Raw genomic sequence first — 17,416 nt, 5'->3', positions numbered from 1 at the left:
TGGAATTTTATATATAAACATTATAACTAAAACTGATGGGCAGCGGCTGTGAGAGACTCAGGCATCAAACTTTTTTTTCCCAAGGATAAAGTTTGGGCCAAAGATTAAGTTCAAACTGACCTTAGTTTGGGCCAGTATATAAGATTAAGTTAAGTCGGCCTTGCAAAGTGAGACAAAGGACACTTTCTATGATTATTTAAATGTCTGACACCCTGCCCTGAAGTCTATAAAAAAAAACTTTTCCTGTCCTTAGAGTTCCTGCTTTCATGGCTGTGCCTTGCTTTTTCTACCAAAAAATATAAAAATTATAATATCCTGAATAAAATGTAGAAGCTTGAAGCTGGTCTCGTGTGACAGCGTCTTCTCTCATTCGACCTCGACTCTCCTCTCACCAACACATGAACCTCGACTCTTGCTAGGGCTGGACCCCAGCAATTTTCCCTTAATTTCTAGCAACTGCATGATGTGAGGTTTCTAGTTTAACCAGTCTCCCTGACCTTTCTATAGTCTTCCCTGGGTGTCCTCAGGGGATGGGTTCCAGGACCCTCCGTGGATACCAAAATCTGCAGATGCTTGAGTCCCTTAAATAAAATGATGTAGTGTTTGCTTATAACCTACAATTATCCTCCCCTACACTCTAACTCAATTACTTATAGCACTTAATACCCTGTAAATGGTATTTAAATAGTTGTTATACTTTGTTGCTTATGGAATAATGACCAGGAAAACATCTATATGTGTATAGTGCAAACACACAAAATATTTTGTTTTTAGTGTGCAGCTGATTGAATCTCTAGACACACAACCCGCAGCTATGGAGAGCAATGCATTATAATAACCCTGGGGTAGAAATTCCAAATCCTGTTTTAGTGCAGGTTCACGCATGACATAAGCCTCCCTGGTGAGGGATGCCTGCTTGAGACTGGTTCTCAGAAAGCCCTCTAACTCAGGACCAGCCATCCTTCTGTGTCTCCTGGTTCTGAGAGTCTTTTGGTAGCTGACTTTCTCAACAAGGCCAGGGCTCTGCAGGAGCCTTGGGCCTGCAGGGCCCGGGCTGCAGAGGAAACAAGCAGGAGAAAAGGGGGTTCCAGGCTCCAGACAGGCCAAAGGGACAGTAAGAAGCCCTCCAGCTGAGGATGTTTGCAGATGAGACCTTTAATCCATGACGATTCTTGGGAAATGGCGCCAAAATACAGAAATGTCCAGGCCTTCAAAAGAAATAGGCCCCAGGAATCACAGTGTGGTCCCCCAGCCCCGCAGTGTAGGGGGCTGCCTGTCACGGTGGCGTTCAGGGCTGGCCCTCTGCAGTTTGCCACAAGACCCTATTTGGTGATGCTGCCCTCGCCACTGGGTCAGGAAGCACCTGCACCTCAGCCACTCGCCCTCCACCCTGCAGGCCTGCTGGGACTGTCCCCCTCCCACTTGGAGGTTCCCATCTGCCATGGCCCAGACCCTCCACCCCTAAAGAGCTCGGGGAGTAGAGGAGCCTGCTCTGGTCAACGGCTGGCTCCCGCCCTTCTGCCCCCCTTGCCCAGCACAGCGCCTGGCACGCTGGAGCCCCAGGGAGTAGTCATTTGATCCTTACTCTGTGGGGGGCGGGGGCGGGACCCAAGACGCCCTACCCCATCTGCCCAGCCGCGCAGACTCAGCCCCAGCGAGGAGGTGGCCCGGCCGGAGCTGCCCAGCTGGCTCCTGGCTGGCTCCTCCCCCTCCTCTTCTCTCCCAGCAGCTCCCCGGGCCGCACCCAGCTGACTGCTAGCAAGTTGCTAGAGGCAGAAATGGCTGCGGGCCGCGGTCTCTGCAGGGCCCTGGGCTCCTCTCCTGGCCCCGCGTGGAGACACAGGCGCCCAGAAGCTGGGGGACACCCGAAGCCTGAGTACGAAGCGGTGGTGATAGGAGCAGGTAAAGTGGGCTGAGTCGGACAGAGTGAGGGCCGCGGGGCAGCCCTGCTCAGAGGCTTGGGAGGGTCGCCCCACCTCCTGCTCCTCTGCCCTGGGCACAATCTGGCCCGGAGTTTAGAGGGAGAGAGAGGCCGAGACCCAGGGCCTCGGGTCTGCGAGTCAGTAGCCCACGGTTCTGGCGCTGGCTCTGTCTCGGCTTGCTCTGTCCTCAAAGGAAAATTCTTGCCCTCTCTGAGCATGGGTCTTGCCACCAAAACTGACAAGAAAGAACTAGGTAAGTGTAGGGGCTCCCTGTGACTCCTGTGAAATGGGCTAGTGAGCTGGCCTCATAGTTTTCTTGGAAAGCATGGTGTATAAGCATTGGTAGAAAGAGCCAGGAACATCAGACAAATAAAATCCAGCCACCCCATGCCCTGAGTTCTGGTCTCCACCGAGGTCATCCATCCCCAAAGGAAAGCAAAATAGGGCGACAGCCCCAGTGCCTTCCTCTCAGAAGTCTGGGGGTCTGCCGCATGGCTGTGCCAGGCCAGGCCACCTTCCCAAGGCCCTGAGGGGGTTGATTTCAGTGGTGCTGGTGCAAAGACCAAGACAGGCCTGAAAGAAGAGGACTCACAAGCTCTCTGGCTTGTCATCTTGTGCACTAAAAGCAGTTGTGAGCTAGTGAAGATCTCAGTCACTCAGTCAGCCCCCTCTCCAGTGAACAAATGTGTGTGTGTGCGTGTGTGTGCGCGCACAATATAAAAACAATATAAAAATAATACACACACAATATAAAAACCAGGCTGGGGGTGTAGCTTGGAGAATGCACCTGGGTTTCATCCCCAGTACCACACACACACACACACACACACACACACACACACATACACACACACACACACACACAAAAGATATGTAGCAGCTGAGTGTGGTGGCTCACACCTGTAATCCCAGTACTTGGGAGGCTGAGATAGGAGGACTGCAGGTTCGAGGTCTGCCTCAGCAACTTAAAAAGACCCTATCTCAAAATAAAAAATAAAAAGGACTAGTGTTGTAACTCAGGTGAATGCCCCGGGGTTCAATCCCCAGTACCATAAAACAAAAACAAAAAACAAAAAAGATGTATAACACACAATTTTACAAATCAAAACAAAATACTCAAATTCCACGTAGTTAGTTGGTTCTTACACAATACTCCCCTTGATTTTTGCCAAACTCAGTAGCCAGCCGGCAGTGACAGCCCACGGGCCTAGTTCCCAAAGCATCCCTGGCATTTCCATCCACTTTGAAGCAGGACAAAAGTGGAAAAGTGAAAGGAGGATTCACGTCTCAACCCCGTTCTCTCTTCAGTGACAGAACGACCTTGCTCGGTGAGGTAGCATCTTTCTGATTCTAGAAGATGATTTTCTGTTTTTGGTGCTATTTATGCACAGTGTGACAGCTACAGATGCAGGCGCTTGGTTAAATTAATCTGCATTATGAGCTTCTAGTCACTCTCTGAGGCCAAACAGTGTTGAGAACAGCAGCTCCCGCCCTGATGCGCAGCCTCCCTACCACCGGGAGGGCGCCGAGTGTGATCTGGGAGAGACGCACTCAGGTCACTGCGTCCACCACCCAGGCACTGAGGGGCAGGTGACCACGAGAACATAGGTCGCAGACAAAGGTAGCAAAATTATTAGAAAATGATGAGTTTAAGTCATTTTTTATATAGCCGATTTAGTAAGAAGTTTATATGATTTAATTTTAATAATGTCTGTGCTTGGCACCTGTTCTACAAAATTCCTGGGCAATGGAAAGTTCCAGTACCTGCTGTCTGGGCTCGGGAAATGGAAACACCTAAGCTTCTTAGCCTCAGCAGCCCCCGCCTCCTCCTGCTCTCAGCCACAGCCTTCGTGCGGTCTCCCCGGCGCAAGAGTGACTCTGGGCCGCCTGCTCCTTGGTGAATTGCCCACGATTGCGTGCTCCATGGGAGAGCTGTCCTTGATGTGGCTTCTTCAGTTGCCAAACATTACAAATACCCTGCCTGGTGTAAACGCCCTGCCTGAGGGGAGGGTTACCTCTGCGTCCCCGCAGTCACCCCAGATCCTGGCAGCCACCTCGAAGAGAGCCTGATTTTACCATTTGACTCCATGTGTCTGAGAATGACCCACGAAGCTTGTGACCTTGCAGACTCCTGGGCCTCCTCCCTGGTGACTGGACTGAAGGTGAGGAGACCCAGCTGCCCGGACATCTGCCAGCCCCTGAGTGAGTCCAATGCTGGGGGACTGCTGAGCCGTGCTGGGGGCAGCTCTCCCACAGAGCCCTGGAGGCTGCCTGGGATTAGCTGAGCCTGCAACTTACAAGGCTTCAAGGGAGCACAAGCCACTGGAGAGCTCCTCCAGGACTCCGGGGATGGAGGATTCTGAGCCCTTGAATCCTGGACCTTGAGCATCTGAGGCCTGCCTATGCACTCATGGGCTTACACACCATCGTTGAACTGGACCCCGTTGCCTGAAAGGCTTTATTAGTTTTTCAAGATTGATGATCACTGCTAATTAAAAAACAAATAAATATCATATTTATCTCAGGCCTGCTAAGGGTCAGATGCTTTGCAGATATTATCAGTTATCCCTCCCTCCCACACACAAAATTTCAAGGTCCCCATATGAAGGAGCTCCAGGCTCAAGGCTGCTAAATGCCTCTCTGAGGACGGCACCAGGGCCAATAGCTGAGCCAGAGACGGTCTGCCTTGAACTTGTCATATGCTTTGCGGGAAGGACTTCTCAAGCTGCAGGTTCAAGCCACACGCGTAAGTCCCAACCAGCATATTTTTTAAAGTTTCTCGTAAATTTTTCCAGTACTTTTTAAAGTAAAATATAACCAAAGGTTCATCCCATTGACCAGAATTAATATTAGTTCGGGAAACTTTGTTGTTTCTGTGAATACATTTATTAATTCACACACCGTGTGCTAGATTATAGCTGTAAAATACATTTCTTCCTGTGGACCATGGTCAAAGGGGTTTGAAAACCCCAACTTTAGAGAGTCCATTGATGGGTGAGGAGTTGGCTCTGTGACCTCTAAAATTCTCGGAAGTGTCCATGTGGGAAATTAAAAACAAAATGGACTCAGCCATGAGGCAATCCTTCATGTGGGCCAGCGCTGCTCCCCTACTAATGGATATTTGTCAAATTAACAGTTGAGCATTTCATTTGGGTTGACACTGGATTCAGGTCGGTGCTCAGAGATCACGGTCATCTACTGATATCTAAAAGACTCAGCGTGGCGACTGTCACCAAGGAGACAAGGGACAGGGCTTCCAGGGCTGGCTGAGGACCACTGGGGCCTGCTCTCTGCTGGCAAGATTCTCTACCAACAGCTGCACTTCCTCCTGAGAGTAAAGAAAGGAGACAGCTCGGCCCTAGGGCTGTGTTCAGCTCAACATGTGGGTCTGAGACCATCTGCATGGGAATTACCTGGGAGCTTTCAAGAAATCAGGTTCCAGCACATACATGCCCTCACCTCCTCAACCTGCTGGATGGACCCCCTTCAGGGGCGGGTGGACGTCTGAGAATCAGTGTTGATGTGATTCTGTTTATGTGTTTAGGGGATTCCGAGCTGCTTGGAACTAGAGGCACTCACTACCCAGAGGCTTGGTGTGGAGCAAGAGCCCCCAAAGCCAAATTCAGGGTGCCGGCCCAGGGGTAGTCCTAAGGTTTTTAGAAAAACGCTTTGAGATGAACACATTTACCCAGTCAGCTAGCACTGAGGCCCACTGGTTACTCCAGTGCACTTTGAAGCGGTGTGTGTTTAATTGACTTCATTTGGAACTGTGTGGATAAAGCCTTCTTGGGCACTGTTGTGTCCAGCATGTGCCACACTGGTGCAGACAATCCCCGCCTGACAGCAGCTCCACACCTGAGCAGCACTCTCCGGGATTGCCAGGCTGTGCCGGTCACCTTCCCCCACCGCCGTCACAATAACTGGCTATCCCTCGAAAGGCCAGCTGCTCCTTGTCCAGTGCTGGAGCCCCGCTGACCAGGTGCTTCTCCTTACTCCTCACACCAGGGTGCACCCCTCAGCCAGCCAAAGGACAGCATTTCTTTCAAGGCAGAGTCCTCTCCTCCACAGGGCAGGGGTGGTCACCAAGGGCCTTCTAGGGTGGGGCAGAGATGGGTGCCTTCACTCCTCAAGAAATGTGTGTCTGTCCTCAGCCAGTGATGCTTTCCTCCCCTCCCCCTGTCTCGTTGCAGGACACAATGGGCTGGTGGCTGTGAGTACCTCCCCCGGGCCCAGTGCACACCATGGGAAAGAAGCAGAGGCAGCCTTTTGTCCCCAGTGCTGCCCTGGGGCTGGGTCAAATGCTCATATGTAGCCAGTCAGGGAGGATATTCTGGGCTCCCTTCCCTGTCCTTACTCAATGCACATGGCCTCCCATGGCCTCTGGGAGAGCAGGGAGCATTCAGAAGCAAGCTGATGAAAAGGCGGGACCACCTGTAGCTGGCATAGAGGGAGAAGATGGAACCTGGGAATTAGGACCCTAGGGCTGTGTGGAGAGCGAGCCCTGGGCTCCCCAGTGGGGTGCAGGCGATGTATAACCTGGAGCATATAGCTGCTGCTTGCCCAGAGCCCCCCTGTGCTAGCTTTATCATAGCTGTGACCAAAGAACCCAACAAGAACAACTCAGAGGAGGAACTTTTATTCAGGCTGTGGTTCCTGAGGCTCCGTCCATGGTTGGCAGGCTCCAAGGCAAAACCATCACAGCAGCAGAGCATGGTGGAAAGCTGAGCTCACAGGACTCATGGGGGAAGCAGAGAGGGTGCAAGAGGAGGAGGCCACGCCCGCAGTGACCCGCCTCCTCAGCCACACCCCGCCTCTGACCCTTAGCACCGGGGACACACCTTCAACATGTGACCTTTTAGGCAGACATACGATATCTAAACCACGATATCCCTGTATTAGAGAGGCCTGGGCTCCCTTCCCCAGCTCAGCGGCTTGTAGATCCCAAGCTGAGCCAGGCAGACTCACCCTTGGACTGTGCTTCTCCACCCTGAGTCCCTGTACCTCTAGCAGGATATTTTCGTGGCCACAAAACAAATGTGGAACATCTTCTTGGAGCAATGGCACCTCTAGAGTATCAATATAGGGGGATTTAGGGAAACAACATGGGTGCCAAAGGACTCCTGTTAAACCCCAATTAACCTTACCCTACCTGTCAGCTTTACTTGAACTCTCTCCAGGGGACCTTTTGTAGCTCAACTGACCAGTAATTTAAACACTGTTTTATATTAAAGTAAACACGGGTTTCTCTCCCAGCTATGCTACTATCTATCTGTCTGGGTTAAGGAGAGTCACTCAGCCTTCCAGAATCACATAACATGAGAACAGTGAGCCCTTGTGAAGGTAATAGCTAATGTGCTGCAAGGCCTGACACTTAAAACTTGCCACAAATGCTGCCTATTATTGGAAGTTCCTATCCCAGGCAAGGCCCACACGGTGCCCTTCAGCCCAAGACCACCAGGAATGCACCTGTGGCTAATCAAATCAGCCTTATTACTCATCGCAGTGAGGGAGAACGCACACCACGGGGAACCGTGGGGTGTCTCAGGAAGGTGTTAGAAATAACCTAATACAGGACTTGAGCTTTGGTTGAACCATTTGGGAGCAGGTCTGAGAAAATAAGGGTTTGCTCTAAATTAGATGCTGTTGGAAAGCAACAACAGTTCTGAGTGGGAACCTCGGCACATCGTCTATAGGGAGCAGAGACTGGGATGAGGACACTGGCAATTGGCAAAGAAGTAGCAGGGGTGTTTGGTATTTTGTAGATGGCACAGAGACCTTGCTTCTGTTTGTGTTTAAATGAAATTGGGGTGAGGGGACTTGCTTTAAATTTTATCATAGTCTCATTGACAGTTAACATTGTTTGAGGTTGTCATCCTGTGAAAGTTTGTATAGTTGAAGAATAACATGACTTACCTCTGCCTCCCAGGCCAGCTTCCAGTATCAGGGGTGCTCTTTTGTTCTCAGTAGGACATGTTAGGGGTAGAGAGCTTGGGTTCATACCGCCTGGGTTCAGTTCCCAATACCTATTCATCAGCTCTGGGAGCCTGAGGCAAGCATTTAACCTCACTGAGCCTCGGTTTCCCCACCCCTCCGGGGTGTGGAGTGTATGGAATGAGGTGCACCCACAGTGTCCGGCACGTAGTAGTTTCCAGGTGATCCTTTTAGACAGCGTGACTTCTCACCCTCTCCATCCCTGTTGTCCTCTTGGTGTGGTGGTGGTGGGAAGGCCAGCACTGTGGGACTGGAGACTCAGAATGAGCTCAACTCAACAAATACTTAATTGATTTTTCCATGAAATGCTGCAGAAAAACTAATAGAAACCCTTGCCTCACTTGCCCCGTCAAATAAAGCTCCACCATAGCCATGGATCCATTTACTGCCCACATCTTTTGTGCCAGAGGCCATTTTGAGCTCTTTCTAGGGACCATCTCAGTGAACCCTTGCAGCAGCCCTATTATCAGTGGCTTGGTTTTTGCACGGGAGGAAACTGAGACTGGCTGGATCAGGTACTGACCTGCACCAGCAGAAAGAGTTGACCCTGGGGAATCTGGAGTTCAGCCTCACCGAGCTGCCTCTTGCTGGGCTGGTAAGAAGGAAGGAGGCTCACTTCCACCTGGAGCAGAGGGGCATCGGGCCAGGTGCATGAGGTGCGCTCTGGAGGCAGTGGGAGTCTCAGGAGTGAAGGTCGCCTTCAGCTGGGACGAGGAGGGGCAGAAGCAGGCACATGAGATGGTAGAAGACCTCTGAACAGCATGAGGCGGGAGGCAGTGTGCTGGCCCCTCGGGGGGATGCTGAGGCCACGGGTCAGTCCCAGGGGATCCTGGACGCTCTGGAGGGATGAACGGAGGGCCCCGTGTGCCCCCAGGCGGCGTACCTGCAGAGACTGGGGGTGAACACGGTGGTCTTCGAGAGGCGTCACGTGATTGGGGGCGCAGCCGTCACTGAAGAGATGATCCCAGGTGAGCCCCGAGAGGTGGGGAGCACTGAGGGAAGGACCGCGGCTGACTGTTTCTTCTGATTGGGTTCCAGGGTTTAAGTTCTCCCGCGCATCCTATCTCCTCAGCCTGCTGAGGCCACAGATTTACACCGACCTGGAACTGAAGGTAGGGCAGCCCAGGGGCTGATGGTTGGGCATGACTCCATTTTCCCGCCTGTGCCTGGGAGCCATTTCCCAGGCCTGGTCTCCTGCTGGATGCCACAGATGGGTTCTGTTTCACCCACCCAGTGTCATAAAAACTGGGAAATTTCACATAAAAAAAATCAGACCACATTTGAAGAGTGAGCTTGGTCACCACGTTCTGCGTGTCAGCACTTGGCTGGTGCCTGAGCTGGGCCAGGGCTCCCCCCTCAACCTGGTCCCCGTCACCTCCTGGGATCTTACCTTGCAGGACGCTGAGCACATGAGGCTGCAGGGACACATTAGACACCTGCACTACTCCTGCCCTCATTAAACTTTGGAGCCTGGCTCCATTCTTGACAGAGTGAGCAGGATGTTGGACCTGGACCTTCACCTCTTCTGCTTCCTGGGCCCTTTGATTGGATTCTGAGAATCTGCCCCCTCCTTGTTTACTTCTTTTCCTCGGCTGACCTTGGGTCCCCCAGGCCTCGCTGCCCCCCATGAGTTCCGCCTCTTCCTTCCTAAAGCTGGCCTAGCACCCACCTCCTGGTGACTGTCACCCCCGCCCCCTCGGCACCACTTGTACAAGCAGCTGCAAGTACTTTGCTCTGAATTCAGAGTTTTAAATAATAAAATGCTAAGCCACTGTTTACGGCTTTCTGGCTGCTGTAATTGGTTCATGTAGAGGAACTCTGTGAATTAGGTGACTAGAGAAGGCCAAATTAAGAAATTATTGTTTGAGAGAGTGTGTGTGGAGAAAGGGAGGGAGGGAGAGGGGGAGGAGGAGAGGAAGAAGGAGAAGAGGAAGAAAAAGAAGAGAAGAGAGAGAGAGAACATGAAAATGAATATATTTTCTCATACCAGATAAAATTTAACCAAGTCCTGCCAGGAATGGCAGTGCATGCCTGTAATCCCAATACCTGCCAGCTCAGACAAGAGAATCACAGGTTTGAGGACAGCCTCAGCAACTTGGCAAAACCCTCAGCAACTTAGTGAGACCCTGTTTCAAAATGTAAAAAGAAAGCAAAATGTAAGGGTGTAGCTCAGAGGAACACCTTGAGTTTAATCCCCAATATAACCCCTCAAAAGATTTAGCCAAGGCCTAGGGGTGAGTCCAGGGTCTTCAGTCCATACCACAGCGTAGCTGAAGGCAATCTGTAAGAGCACCAGTAGCTCGTGGTAGCAGATGTGGGGCTTGAGGCACCCTCTGCCTCCTTCCCTCTCTCGCTGATCTTCAGGTCTCAGCTAAATTCCTCCTGCTCATGGTGTGATCCAAGAACTCTCCCTAAGATGGGGCTCAGAAACCTGCAGGCCCATAAGAATGACCTGAGAGACGGGTAGGGAGCAAAGGTGCCCAGGGATTTTGATCTGGGTTAATTCTCTAGAGTAATGGGGCCTGGAAACCGGCATTTACCACATTCTCAGATCCTTCCGGAACAAGAGGCCCCCAGATACAACTTGTAGAACCAAACCCATAAATCCCCTATATACCTTGCCCTTCAAAACAATTTCTACCTGGGATGGCCAGGCAAGCAAGAAGTCTCATGGGTTCTTTGTGTGTGTGTGTGTGTGTGTGTGTGTGTGTGTGTATGATTTCTTAATTTATTTTCGAGAACTGTCCTGGACAAATAATAATCTTGTTACTATTTAACATTTCTTCCCTTATTCTGATTCCATGTAATTAAAACCATCAAGCACGACAAAGGCACCATTTATAACAGAAAGTTCTGGAAGCCATCAAAAATTATTTGTGTTCAATTAGTTATACTTGAAGTAACTCTTAGGTCCCTCTTAGGTCCCTTCCATGTGTGTAGGGGGGATTTGTTCATCCAATCAATGTTCTTGCTCCGAGTCAGGCCCTGGGAGAAGCCCTGGGGATATGGTGGTAAGTGAGGGAGATGAGGTCCTAGGGGGCTTCAGATAGAGTAGGTAAGTGTCAGGAAGAAAAGAAAGACAGTGGGATAAGGAGGGATTGAAGGTCCAGCCAAGACTGGCGATCAGGAAATCCTCCTCCAGGAGGTGACTTGGGAGCTGATGCTCAAATGCCAAGAAGTCACCAGCCACATGGGCACCTGGACAGGGAGCATTGTGGTCAGCGGGAAGTGGGATGGACGGGCCAAGGCAGGCATGAGCAGAAGGCAGCTCCGTGTGACCAGAGCCGAGGTGATGGGCAGAGGGTCAGCCTATGATGGTGGAGAGTGCAGGGACCAGTGCAGACTGTACCTTGCAGGCAGTGCCCAGGGGACTGGCTCTTATCCAGGTGCAGTGGGAAGCCAGCAGAGCGGTTTAATCAGGAAGGAAAGTATGGGACTCGCGACTTTATCAGAGGTCAGTCCCCCTGGATCTCGGCGGAGGCAGGAGTTTGGTGCAGGGCAGATTGGTGGCAGCCATGGCAGTAGTGCACAAGATGGTGGCTTGGGTGAAGGGGACAGAGATGACGAGACTTGGCAGTGGATGAAATGTCCAGGGTCAGGGAAGAACTAAGGATGCCCTGGGGTGAAAGAGTTCACTATGTTAAGAGGAACCAAGCTGGAAGTTCCTCCAACTTTGGAATCAGATTTCTCCATTTTAATCTTAGAAAGGGCCTCAAAGGTCTCCCAGCCCAAGCCCCTGCCCACGTTTGGAATCTCCCCTATGGAATGCTCAGTGCCCCGCCCTCTGGCCTTACTCTGCATGGAGCACATCCTGCTGTGATTGTTGGATAGGTCTTGTTTGGGTTTGTGTGAGCTATCCCAATACTTCTGCTCACAGATCTCATCTCTGATCTCTGGGCCCTTACCTTGCCTGCAGCAAAGCGTTCATCCCTTCAAGTCAACAGCGTGCTCAGTGGCTGCCCTGCATCCACGTGGGGGACAGAACAGTGGGCCATATGGACAACGTCCTGACCTCACAGAACTCGCATTCTACTCAGGGAGATGAAGGAAAGAACTCAACATGGAGGAAAAATAATGCAGAGTGTGGGGTCAGGGAGTGCTGCCATGGTCAGGAGACTTTGCTGGTGAGGGGCATTGGAGCAGAGATCTCTAATAAGTGAGGAGCAGGCAGGCCATGGATCCAGAAAAAGGTCTCTAGCCAGTGGCCACTGTCAGTGTCACTGTGTTGTAGCATGGGACACTTTGTTCTCTCAGTGCCTCCTCTGGAGAAGTGGATGTGTGCTCTTGGAAAGTTCTGTGAGCTGGTCAAGCATTGGTAAATCAGATCATATTTTAAATGCACCAAGGCCACTTCCATTTAAAGTGGCCCTGGAGTAAATGGGTCTGCCAAGTAAAGTTTTTTGATGTAAATAATTTATCTGCCTTGTACATATGGATTTTTCACATAACCATTGCTTTATTGTGTCTTTCAAAATTTTAATTATTTATTTCTGAAGTGGGCAGTTTTAGATTAGTGTTGAGAGCCAGGGCCTGGGAGTTGCAGAGATGTGGTTTTAAAACCCAGATCTACTTCCTAAAGTGAACTGGGACAAGTTATTTAATTTTTCTGAGCCTCAGTTGTGACATTTGTACAAAGGAGATGATAATATTTATAGAGTTGTTGTGGGGTCATAAGTGTAGACCTTAGTACCATCTCTGGCACAAAATGAGCATGTCATGGTACAGTGTGGCATGGCATGGCACAGCGTGGCATGGTGTGGCATGGTGTGGCATGGTGTGGCATGACGTGGTACGGTGTGGCATGGCATGGCATGGCATGGTATGGTACAGTGTGGTCTCTTGTTATGTGCCTGAGCAAGAGTGCACACAGGTGCCTAAATGGTCACACAAATACTGTTGGAGAAAGGTCAAGAGGAGAGACTGCAGACCCCTAAAATGTTGTCTATGCTGTTTGCGTTCTGCAGAAACATGGACTGAAGCTTCATCTCCGAAACCCCTACTCCTTCACCCCCATGTTGGAAGAGGGAGCAGGGAGCATGCCGCCCAGGTCCCTTTTGCTGGGCACAGACATGATGCAAAACAAGAAGCAAATCGCCCAGTTCTCGATGAAGGATGCCCAGGTAGGGAAGGTGACCAGAAACAGAGCTCCTCCTCCCTTGCCAGCCCAGAGGGGACTCGTGGAAGGAAACAGGCCTGGTTGTAACTGTCCTGCCTCAGATGCTGTTTAAGTTTGCCTTTCCATTACTGTGACCAAAACACCCAACAAGAATGACTTAAAAAAGAAAAGGTTTATTTGGGCTCCTGGGTTCAGGGGTGAAGTCCATAACTGGCCAACTCCAAGGTAGAAACATCACGGTGGCGTAGCATGTGGCAGAGAATAGCCACTCATCTCATGGCAGCTGGAGAGCAGAGAGAAAGACAGGAGGCCATGAGGGACGGATCGAGTCTCCAGAGCCCCAGCCACCTCCCTCCTTCAGCCAGGCCCCACCTGCCTAAATTACCACCCAGGAAATCCATCCAAGTTATTAACCCCTCAGTGGATTTATCCATTGATGAGATGAGATCCCTGGTTCATCGCCAACCATGAGATCTTCCGGGAGACATTCCATATTCAAACCACAACAGATGCAATAGGCAGAGTTGGCACGAGGCTGGGTTTCCTGGCCTGTAGTACACTGGCTCTGCCTCCTAGAGACCACACAAGCAGGAGGCCAGGCCCCGCTTCCCACAGGAAACCTAAGGAGCCCATTTCTGATTTTGTCTTTGCAATTTGTCATTTTAATGGAATGACAACCAAGACTTTTTCATTTGTACCAAGACTTCTTCAGTGTGCTTCAGCACAGGACTGTTCCTTATGTCACACTTGATAGAAGGCCGTGGGTGCACCCATGAGTAGAGCTGCTCCCAGATCTAAAGTTCTGGGCTGAGAATCACGGGGAGGCTGCCAGTAGCACAGACATCCATCCCTGGTCCAGTGCAGGGAGGCTGGGTGTTGTAGACAGCTGTGGGAAGTTGGATCTGTGGTGGGAGCCTGTGGGCTTCTGTTGCTGCCTGGGATAGGCAATGCGTCAGAATGACAGGCCACGAAAGATCAGATGGCATGCTGGGATTGGGGGAAGAGATCTAATGTCAACTAGTCATATATGGAAGGGCAGAGGGCAGAGAAGCTTCCAAGTGGGTTTATTACTTAACCCATACCCCCAGGTATTGGCCAGCTTTCTGTGCCTGGTGTTGGCCACACTGACTTGGTCCCTGGAGGGTCTCTGCTGCCGAGGTCTGTCTGGCCTCCTCCGTGCACTCTTCCTGCACCTGAGGTTGGCTCCCAGACCTGAAAGTGGGAGGGCTCAGCAGAGCCCCGCTGAGCCCTGCAGTGGCCGAGGCCTGAGGAACACCTGTGAAATGTGGCCACCATGTGGGGTGGCATGGAGAGCAGGCATGAGCACAGTGTCCTTGCAGGGTTCTGGGCAGTGGGCCTTGACCTATACCTCTGTTCCAGGCCTTTCCCAGATACGAGGAGTTTATGGGTCGTTTGGTGTCAGCCATTGACCCTCTTCTGGACATAGCCCCAGTGGACCTGGAGGCCTTCTGGCGTGGCTCCCTGCTGCAAAGGCTCAAGTCGCTGTCTACCCTGAAGCCCCTGTTGCAGGCTGGTGAGTCCAAAGAGCAGACATCAGGGCAGGAGGAGTGGCCTTCACAGAGGTGAGCCATTTTCTGGATGCCTGCACCTCCTAGGCAGCCCACCAACTGTGACCACCTCATAGGTGGTGGTCCATTATGGCGGCCTGGAGAACCTCACTGAGAGGCCTCAGCGCCCTAAGTATAGAGCCTGAGACAAAGAGTATACAAGGAGTTTATTTAGAAGAGTGTCCCCAGGTCACCAAAATAGAAAAGGAGGAGTAAATGTGGAGAGAGGAGAGCCAACAACAGGGAGTGTGATTGCACTGGCCACCACGGGGGGCGTGAGGTACTGGCCTGGGCCCTCTGAGCAGCCTATGAAATGCATTTGAGGACCATTCCTGGGAGGAGGAAAGGAAATACTTTATCCATCCGGCTCTGTCCCTCATTGGTAAAGGTGGCTCTATGTTTCTGTGCTGTGTCCCTGTGTATAACTTGTCATGATACCAGAAAAGTCCAGGAAAAAAAAATATAGAAACTTGTTTTTATAGGACCAAAGTGAGATGCTGTCAGGGTTTTAGTGTGTGAAGCTGATCAAATCCCCTGTGGAGCTCATCACCATAGCCGTGGCTAGAACAAGATCTAGGGGCCAAGATAATTTGAAGTGCTATATTCATACAAGAAGGATGCTCTATTGGGGCTTATCAAGGAAAAGTTCTGTGATCAATTAGTGATGTCTGCCATGGGTGTAAAGAGGGAAGGTTTGCCAAGCATGCTATTTTCTAACACCCTCCAGGGGATACAGACAAATTTAGCCTCTATATTCTAATTAAAATACTGAGTCAGTTAGCTATGATCACAAGAAAAAAAACTACAAAACTCCAGTGGCATATAAAAACTAATAATTCTTTCAGGTCTGTGTGGATTAGCTGATCCCAGCTGGCTCAGCTAATCTGGTCTGGCCTCACACACATGCTTATTGTAATGGTGCCAAAACTGTAATGGTGTGAGAAGGAGCCATTCGTGGGTTCTTGTTCTTAGCTAATTTAGAAAAAATAGCCAATACTATACTGCTGCAAGCTTAAGCAATTTTTATTATTACAAAGGCAGAAAGAAGGGACAGAATAGTGAAGCACTATATGAGAGGGATGACATAGTAGAGTATCTTGAAAATAAGACACTGAAGTTTTTGAACATAAGAACAGTTTTTATAGATTCATTATTTCCCACCTTGCCTAACCAATAATCTTTCTATCTGCTCCTGACCAGACTAGGTGTGGGCCTGCCCATTATCTCCTGTGCAAGCCTTTGATATGATTAGGAGGATTTATTATCTCCCATCCTGCTTGACCAAAAGCCTTTTTCCTGCCCTGATGCAGGTATGGGCCTGCCCATTATCTTCCGTGCAAGCCCAAGCCTTTGTTATGACCAAGATGTGTTACTTGGTTCACAAATTCAGGGGTCACATGGTATCTGCTCCCTTTGACAAAGGCCTGTACCATCCTCCCACATCCTTGGAGAACTTTAGCCTATCTGCTAGAAGTTATTTGTTATGTAAACTTGTCTTTAAAATAGGAAGGCCCTGGGCTACAACTCTTGTGTAGTTGGTAATCACTCTTGGTGAGGGAACTCTGCATTATGACCAGCTGCTTCCCCCCACTTGCCTGAGTTCCTGAGCAGCACTCAGGCCCTAATTACTTTTTACATTTTGAAATTAATACCAAAGCAGTTCTCCAGTACTGGCACCTCCCCATCACTATGGCCGGGGTGGGGCAGCAGGAGCAGCTCTGCCTCAGGTGCCTCTTGTTTCCTCTTTGAAGCAGCGTCCTCAGCTGGCAGGGCACATGCTTCTTACATCAATGGAAGAGGATGTTAATAATAGCCATTATGGAGATGAAACATGACTCCCCTTTACAGATTAAAACAGAGATCCAGCAATGTTAAAATGGGTCCAAGGCCACACAGCTCTAAGGAGCCCTGAGGGAATCGGAGCAGGCATTCACCTCCTGACACTGCCTCCCATCAAACAGTCTCAGCCTCCTTCCATTCTTTTATCCCCTGGAACCAGATCAGAGATTTCTTCAGGACCTGTCTCAGATGATGCTTTGTGGCTCTTCTTTTAGGCCGCATCCTGGGTGCCCAGCTTCCTCAATACTACCAAGTCCTCACAGCTCCGATTACCAAGGTGAGCGGCTGCCCGGACTCAGACCCGGTGTGCAGTTGGGGCATCTCTCCTGCCGCCCAGGCCCCTGAGCCCTGCTCCCCGTGGCTTTGCTATCCAGGTGCTGGATCAGTGGTTTGAGTCCGAGCCTCTGAAAGCCACTCTAGCAACAGATGCTGTGATTGGAGCCATGACAAGTCCCCGCACTCCAGGCAGTGGGTGAGTGAGGGTGTGGAGGAGGGGCTGTGGAGTGGAGCAGGTCCTTAGCGAGAGAGCCAGAGAACAAGAAGGGGCTCCTCAGCAATGATGTCCTTGTCCCAGGAACAGGCAAGGGGCCAGACCCGTCATAGCGATGAACCCTCAGGGCGACATCTGGGACTGTGGTTCAGGGAAGGGAAATGCTCCAGGTCAGCAGAGCTGACTCCAGCCAAGTTCCCTGACTCCCCCCTCTCTGCAAAAACAATACGACCTTCCGTCTCAGCTGCTACTCTGTATGCTTCTCTAAGAAAGGCCTCTTCCCACCTCCCCCTGGATATCACAGCATCAACATCTTCCTGCCTCCCTTCTCATTCTCCATCCTACTCCCCTCTCCCCCATGCTCCTTTCCCTGGGTTCCAACACACACTCAGACACCTTGTGTGGACAGGAGGCACCTTTGGGAGCGGGCACATGCTTACAGCCCAGTGGAGGGGCATCAGGGCAGGGTGGTCTGCGGTTGTGGGGTGGT

The 17,416-nt window shown here is 50.9% G+C and overlaps 1 protein-coding gene across 1 annotated transcript in view; it reads left to right on the top strand.

The window, feature by feature from the left end:
* Positions 1 to 1,778: 1,778 nt before the first annotated feature.
* The window catches only part of PYROXD2 (pyridine nucleotide-disulphide oxidoreductase domain 2), a gene marked incomplete at both ends in the record, with an annotated part of 29,711 nt that continues 14,073 nt past the window's right edge, over positions 1,779 to 17,416 (top strand). Inside the window, 8 exons of the mRNA XM_080694847.1 lie at positions 1,779 to 1,902; positions 6,113 to 6,132; positions 8,788 to 8,881; positions 8,952 to 9,025; positions 12,878 to 13,033; positions 14,410 to 14,563; positions 16,652 to 16,713; positions 16,811 to 16,908. Of these exons, the coding sequence (XP_080550973.1) occupies positions 1,779 to 1,902; positions 6,113 to 6,132; positions 8,788 to 8,881; positions 8,952 to 9,025; positions 12,878 to 13,033; positions 14,410 to 14,563; positions 16,652 to 16,713; positions 16,811 to 16,908 (782 nt within the window). The remainder of the gene's footprint in view (positions 1,903 to 6,112; positions 6,133 to 8,787; positions 8,882 to 8,951; positions 9,026 to 12,877; positions 13,034 to 14,409; positions 14,564 to 16,651; positions 16,714 to 16,810; positions 16,909 to 17,416) is intronic.

This window comes from Muscardinus avellanarius (assembly GCF_963383645.1).
Source record: "Muscardinus avellanarius genome assembly, chromosome: 4".
Lineage (NCBI taxonomy): Eukaryota > Metazoa > Chordata > Mammalia > Rodentia > Gliridae > Muscardinus > Muscardinus avellanarius.
Note: the sequence above shows the minus strand (reverse complement) of the source record. Positions and strands in the feature narration are given on the sequence as shown.